Consider the following 8036-nt stretch of genomic DNA (forward strand, 5'->3'; position numbering starts at 1 on the left):
CAAGAATGGAATTATACCTCACCCAAATCAAGTACTCAAACTCATATTATTTGGTCTATGGAAAATACTTCACAAACTAGCATAGATTGTTCATCATACCTGTTACTCAAATCCAATGGTATATGGAACATGCATCATATACACAACATCATGGCATTTATTATGTTTTCTTAGTCATCTCATACAATGTATGGAACCAACATCATATATGAAGTCTCATGACATTCATCATGCTTATTCAATCGTCTTATATATTATATGGAATTTGCATCAGATACATAACATAGTATCTTAGATGGAAAACATCATATAATCCATCATACATCACAGGTATCAACATATCAAGCATGTTCATCATAGCATTCATACATTAACATAAATGATATCGTGTACACACACTAGCCCAAATGTCAAAATAATCGAGTAGACTTCAAACATAAAGGTGCTTGTCCCCCCTTGTTGAAAACTACTACATAACAGAATATACATATAATAGATTTGAAAGCCATTTATAAAACATTTTTTGTCACCCACAAACTCATTTCATTTACTAAGCGTTTATGGAAAAACATACTCATCATTAATCATCAAATCATGCTTTACCTTTACATGTTAAAATATTTTGAAAATGGTGTATCCACTCACTTAATCAAAGACTCAATTGAAACTCCTATTTAGTCAAATCCATGGAGTTTTCGAGCATTCCTAACATAGAATAATCATCACAATCAGTTCCTAGAATAATAATCTAGAAATATTAGTTCTAAGTATTTTAAAAATTTATTCGGTTTTTACCACAACTATTTCTCCACCTAAAGCCAATCTAGAAACTCATAAATCCTCAACTCGTAGCTTAGATAAGCTTAGATGATAAGTAAAAGCTCAAAACGTTCAAGCTTTAATCTTCAAAAAAAAACTTTTAGGCATAAAAACAACATTTTCAAAGTTTAAAAAATGAGCTTTATGGATTTTAAAGCTTAAAAATGAATCACTTTTCATCAAAGTTATAGAACTAAGCTTTAAACCATTAGAAGTGATGGTTTAAAGTAAAAAAGAGTTAAGAGGCTTTTGAAAGGAGCTTACCTAGCAAAAATACAATTGAAGGTTGCTAACCCTCGAGAAATTGGCCATATATATAGTTTTAGATGCAAAAATATTGTTTTGCCCCATTTATTTATTTGTAAACAACATCATTTATCAATAGATCGTGGACATCTATCAATAGATGACCTTCAGAACCATTTTAAAAAGCTTTCCATTTACTAACTATTGATAGATGCCATGCATTTATCGATAGATAAACTCATATATTTATAGATGGTGAACATCTATTGATAGATATTTATCAAAATCATTTATGGGTTCAAACGAAGACCATCTATTGATAAATGAGGAACATCTATCAATAGATAGACTCCAGTATGCAAAAATAGACTTAAAAACTTGTCCATTTGGACTCATTAGAATTTGAAACTTTGAAAACCATCTTTGAACATTAAAACATGAATTTTTCCAAGCTTAAAAACCAAATTTGAACATTCAAAACATGAATCATGCATGCTCAGCTAAGGATTTTTTTAATCTAAGCTTTAATTTGGGGTGAGATTTCACAATGAGTCAATGATCAATAGAAGATTCATCACTTTAAATGAAATCCCATTGTACCTTTATAAGTAATAACTCATGGAATAAGCCTAGGCAAGTCAAAATGTTGAAAAATAGTTTGTCATAGTCTCATGATGAGTTCAATTACTAGGATTAAGAACTAAAATGGAAAACACAAAATTAGATTAGATATTACACAATGCTCTAAGTCTTGTCAAGATATTACATTATGATGGGATATTAATGGCACTGCAAGAATGTGGATTGAATGGTTGAGTCAAACTAGTATGACTCTTCTTAACTTTTGGATAGTCATAATTCTTTGTCAGATGTCAATTTGGACTAATAAATATGATTTAATCAATTGAGAATTGATAATGAGTGTTAAGTAGTTTGATTCATCTAGTCCTAGTTTGGCTTAGATTGTTGTTAATATTATTGCCAACATGTTAAAACCTAACGGGTCACACACATTTAAGAATGTCAATTGAACGGTAAAAACTGGTTAATTAATTTAGACTTAATTAAATTGTAGGAACTTAATTGAAAAGTTTAATTAGTCTTGATGCAATTGTGCAATTAAGAATAAAGGTTATGCATAATCCTATGAGGTTTAGGATTAATTAATTACCTATAAATTCAAGGCTTATTATGCACTTTGAGTGGCACATCCAACACTACTGAACTACGAGAAATCATCCACAAAATCCTAAAATGCTAGTGAGAGAAAAATTGGAAGAAGGTCTTATCCCTACGAATCATCCTAGTTATCCACATAACCTTGTGAGCTAACAATCATCAATCTCAACCAATAAGGGTATTTTTTTTCTTCTTTTGTTGAATATGACTGGTGCATTATTGTCCATTAATTGAGGTTTAAACATTAATGGTCGTTTGAAACCCTGTGGATCAATTAAGAAGAGGAAACCATGTAGATCGCAATTTTCTTAGAGACTCGGTGCTCTTGCCATCAATTGGTGTACCTTGGTGTTATTGGTTGTGTTCTGGTTTCATTTGGTAAAAAGAAAGTATTGATTGCCTTAACCTTAGCTAGCATTAGGCTGTGCAAGCATAAACAACCCCATTCTCCATTAAAGTTATTCATAATTGTCATTTGTGTGGATCACCATTAAAGGTTAGACACTTAGACAACTTGTGGTTTCCTACAACCCAACTTATATATTATAAGTATCTCTATACATAAGGATTTTTAAGGAATAAAGAGAGCCTTTTATAACTAAAAGATGCTTAAATACTTTAAGTATCTCCATACAACAGATCCGATTGGCCTGCAAGGCATACTAACACTATCACTCATAAGAGAATTCTAGCCTTTAGACATGAAATTTATCTCTAGAAGAGAATGTCTTTTAAATCTTAACAAGAAAGAGAGAATATGAGAAGCTGTCCTTATGCATCAATAATAAAAGTCTCATATATGTCATACTATGTACTAGGTTGGGTATTTGTTATGTAGTTGGCATTGTAAGTAGAGACCAATCTAATCCAAGAGTCCCAAACATTTGACAACAACAAAATACATACAAAAATATCTAAATTGAACTAAGCACTATTGTTTTTTTTCTTTTGAAAAGTATAATAGTATTCATTAATCAAAAGGAACAAAGAAGAACAAAGTTAATATCTTCTTGCCCATAATAATCAGAGCTTGTAGCAAAACAAAAAAAATCTACAGGAAAGAAAAAACTATAGATATGGATTAGTGTTTATTAGGGAATATTTAGTTGTAATAGGTTATATAAATTCAGACTATCATCAGATGCGGATGTTAGAAAATCAACATTTGCATTTGTTTTCATTTTGGATAAGGAAGCGATATGTTGAAGAAGTTGCAAGCAAGCTAGTACTTGGGTTCCACGATCGAAACAAAGTATGTTACTACAAGTAAAAGTATAAAGGAAGCTGCATGGATTCGATAATATGTATGGGAGTGTGGAGTTGCTTCCTTAATATTCTCGTATTACTCGTTATTGCGATAATAATGGAGTTGTGATATATGTTGTGGGGTAAAAAGCTCATCATAAAACAAAGCACATAAAGCGTAAATTCCACTTCATTTGTAATATTATACATAGAGGGGATGCCACAATAGTAAAGATTGCTTTAGCAAAAAATGTGATAGATCCATTTACTATATCTTTGTTTCAAAAGATGCATGTTTGAGAAGCACATAGAATCAATGGATGTGAAATATGTGTATGATTGGTTTTAAAAGCAAGTGAGAGATTGCTACAAATATGCCTTTAAAAACTAATTATTTTATATGTTTATTAGATAAGTAAATTGCTACACTAATTATTTTTTGACATATATTATATCTACTGGGTGTTTTAATCACTTGTGACATATATGATACGATCCTATGTTATTTTGTGACATTGTAGGGAAAACCATACTAATTGTTAATGAACTATTAAGCAAGGAGTTACATCTCTTCAATTCCATGATTATCAAAATTATTGTAAGCTATAAATGTGATAAAGTATTTAAAACCTACACTTGTTATACCTCTATCAAAAGATAAAGTGTTTTAATTCCACTAGTTGGGTAGTGACATTAAAGCAAATAAGTGGTGTATGAGATATATACATTAAACAGGATATCTATATTACAATTTATTATAATTTATTTAATGTCCTTAAACTTGAGAGATCAATATAATTTATTTAGTTTCTATGTAATTTTGATGTTGCCAATTGGTGATGCTAAATTTAAAGGCTATACCTTAATACGTTGAGTTATGAACATGCTAAATAAATTATATTATATACTCATTAAAGAATTAACCATTCTCTATTGAAAAAGATATTCAGGGAATTTTCATAACAATGCTGAATTAAAGAAATCTTATCGATGTGTTTTCCAAAATTATTTTAGAATTATATTATATATATCAATATTATATATATATATTTAGAAAGAAAAATATTTTTCCAAAGTCAAACAAGATTGAAAATAAGGAATTGATATTGCATTGCTTGGAGGTGATAGTGAAAATTATTTGTCCATAGAGCACATGAGGAATATGGCATGTTGAAAGGACTAATTAGAAAACATTATAATGAAAGTGATCTCATTGATAATTCTTTTCTCTGTAGAGGTCAATTGCAATGTTTTGATGAACATTATTACAACTAGTGGGTAAATAAAGTTCTTCATTAATTTAAAAATCTAAAATAATGAAATTAGATTATAAGAAATTCCAAATAACATATTAGTCTTAAGAAATTTGATTATAAGAAATTCTAAATATTACATTCCCCTTTTAACGCATGGACATAGTTATTTTTGTCATATTAACGGAGAAGCTGTTGGCAAAAGAATCCTTACACTCTTCTCCAAAGTATAGATGGAAGCAAGCAATATTTTTTGTCGTGTTTTTGGATGAAAAGCATCAAAACAAAAGGTATACCACTATCTTGAGCCAACAGCAAAGGAGATTCAATGCCAAATTAACAAATTGCATTCTGTTTGTAAGGAACACATTTTCAGTTCACTTGGATATATTCCACATATTTACTAGCTTAAAACCTCAACCATATCGAACAACATAAAGGAACACAAACTTTTTCACTTATCAAACACTAAGATGGCAATGGATTATAGTAACAAACTTCACAGAATTAAAACAGCACAGCCAATCCTTCAAGCTGGTTTCCTCACCACAAGGACAGGGCACTTGGCATTGTGAACACAGTGATTACTGACACTTCCCAAAAAAGCCCTGTTCCAACAAAATTTTTTGACAAGTATTCCAAGACATTCCCGCATCAGTCTGCAACCCTTTATATAATAAGAAAGTATGTTAAATCAATGTTGTTAACACTGCGGACTAACCTCTGTAGAGCTCCTCGACCATGGCTTCCCAATATAAGCAACTGAATTTTGAGCTTTTCCACCGCCTCACATATTTTGTCTTTAGGATCTCCGATTTCTGTCATAGTCTCCGCATCAACCTGTAGCAGGACCAAACAAAAACTTTACCCTTTGTGATATGAAGGAGATTTATACGAGCCAACTGTGAAAGGGTTGAATTGACATGTTTAAGGAATATCATCTTAACCTTTAAATTAGAAATGAATTATAAAGAGAAAAAGCATTCAGATGCCAAATGAATTATACCCCATGCGTGGCGCAGATGTCCTTAGCTTTCTCCAGCAAAGCTAAAGTGAGCTTCTTTTGATTTTCTTGCACGGTGGTTATCAAATCCAGAGCTGTGACTCATCACAGATTAATTTTGTGATCTAAGATCGATCAAATTACAACAGAAATTTTGATTTTGAATAGAACGTAGCAACAAAGAGAGAGAACCAGAAAGAAAAAGGAAAGAAGCAAAACATACGAGCAGCACCGTAGGTGGAAGCAGAAAGGTAAGCAAAATTAGGAAGAGGCTGCGCGGTAAAGATGAAGAGCTGAGAAGCAGAGAGGGTGTCGCCAAGGTTTTCGAGAGCCCATTGAAGAGCATGGTGGCTGCACTCGCTTTCGTCTACTGCCACCATCACTTTCTTCTTCATCTTGTTTTCTTCCATTATCAATTGATTTTGTTATTTTGATTCAAGCTACACTATCCACTCAGATCCTCACAATTGTATTCGGTTGTGGCTTTCCTGAGTTTCCGCCGTGACGGTGTTTTCTTTGTTTTATATACTTATTTCTAGAAGTAGATGATGGCTAGCCCAATCGTCTCTTTTTAATGTTGGGGAGATGGATTGTAATCAAGTGATGCACGGAGCAGGGTGGTGCATTAGCATGGGACCATGAGATGAGGAGGAAGGTTGAAGTCTATTTATTTAAAAGGAAATCATTTGTTTTGAGAAAGTTTGTCAAAGTATGTGACATAGGCTAAGCTACCGTGGGCTATGCTCCTACTCTAGCTTTGCAGGTCCAATCTGATTTAGGTTTGGTGAAGACATGAACTTAGATTTGGATTCTAACTCAAAATCTTTTTTATATATATTTAATAATAAACACTGTAATAGAAATAAAAAGATTAGATTGCGTGAATGATGTGAACATCAAATATATATATTTAATAAAAAATTAAATATTTAATTAGTTTAAGTTAGACTAGATTAAAGATTAAATTTAAGTTTTTTTAGTTACTTTATTAGTTTAGTTTAATTTATATTTAAATGTTTATTTTAAGTTAATAATATTAGTTCTATGTTATTTATATTTATTTTTATATATTTTGTAAGAGTATGATAAAAAATAATTTTAATTGGTGAAGAAAGGTTCATAACAGATTGATGCTCTGTTTGTATATGTTTTGGTTTTTCGAGCATATCTCTCACTACAAAAATCTAAATGACATGATTTTGGACCATTAGAAAGTAAAGAAGTAATACTACAAAGTTGATGTTTATCAATTTACCTAGTTCTGATCGAAAAGTGATCGAAATATTTGTCGAAGTGAAAGTACTGCACCAAAAGAATAAAATTGAGATAAAACCTTTGAGAGCCACAACTCTAGGAAATGCAAGCTGCGGTGATCGTCGTATTTTTAAAAAAATAACAGGCTTATCAGATTTTGAAAGCTAGCGTTTTTAGAGGCTATTCAAGGGGCCTTTTTTAGAGGTTTCTAGGAGGTGGTAACAAGCAATTTCTCTAGATAAAAAAAAAGCCAAAAACAAAGTAAGAAAGCAAGAGAATTAAAGGGAGAATCAAGACTACAAAGCTCCAACTATTAGTTTTCTCTTTCTACATTTGTGTTTTTCTTATTTTCTTTGATTTGGATTAATGGCTAATTTTTTTTGGATGAAGTTTTTATTAAATATTATGGACTAAACTATTTTTCATGATTGCAATTAAATTCATATGTAATCTAAATTTTTAATCTCTTTCTTGCTTAGCTTTAATGGAATTGAATTGTGCATTCCAATTTGTTCTTAATGTTTTTTAATTGATTGGCCACTAATTAAATTGATTTAGGAACCTAAACAAACTTAGGAAAGAAAGCTTAGTGTAGACTAAAATTGGGATAGCATATGATTGTATTAATTGATTTGTATATAAGATAGGGATATTTCTATAGGCTATATGTAGTTAGATTAAAGCTTGAACTTAATGAGTCTATTTTAGTTTCAATTCACATAGGGATAGAGTGTTTTGATTAAAATAAATATTTTTATAAGACGAGTCGAAAGACTCTTATAAATAATTGATGATTTTAGGTTAGCAATTCAACCATTGAAGTAAGTTAAGAAAGAGATGTAAGATTTAGATTAAGTGTGAAGAGAGGTAAGATTTAGATGAAGTGTGAGGGATATTGTAATCCTAAGCTTGTTTGATTTAATTTTTACTCAAGTTATTATTTCTTTAATTTTTTTTAATTTAAATTTTGATTAATTAATTTTAGTCAATTAATTTAATTATTTGATTTTAATTGTTTGGATAAGATTAAATTGTTC

At 30.6% G+C, this 8036-nt stretch overlaps 1 protein-coding gene across 1 annotated transcript; it reads right to left on the bottom strand.

Annotated features, from left to right (window-relative positions):
• Positions 1-5045: 5045 nt before the first annotated feature.
• Positions 5046-6371, bottom strand: LOC110427656 (universal stress protein A-like protein). The gene is made up of 4 exons (XM_021443205.2): positions 5969-6371; positions 5749-5840; positions 5464-5582; positions 5046-5350 (listed from the first exon to the last, which is right to left on the bottom strand). The coding sequence occupies exons 1-4, from the start codon at positions 6153-6155 to the stop codon at positions 5272-5274; spliced, it is 477 nt and encodes a 158-aa protein (XP_021298880.1). The 5' UTR covers positions 6156-6371; the 3' UTR covers positions 5046-5271.
• Positions 6372-8036: the final 1665 nt, after the last annotated feature.

The sequence above is a fragment of the Theobroma umbraticum genome, unplaced genomic scaffold (assembly GCF_002168275.2).
Source record: "Theobroma umbraticum cultivar Fairchild unplaced genomic scaffold, ASM216827v3 scaffold_2.0, whole genome shotgun sequence".
Lineage (NCBI taxonomy): Eukaryota > Viridiplantae > Streptophyta > Magnoliopsida > Malvales > Malvaceae > Theobroma > Theobroma umbraticum.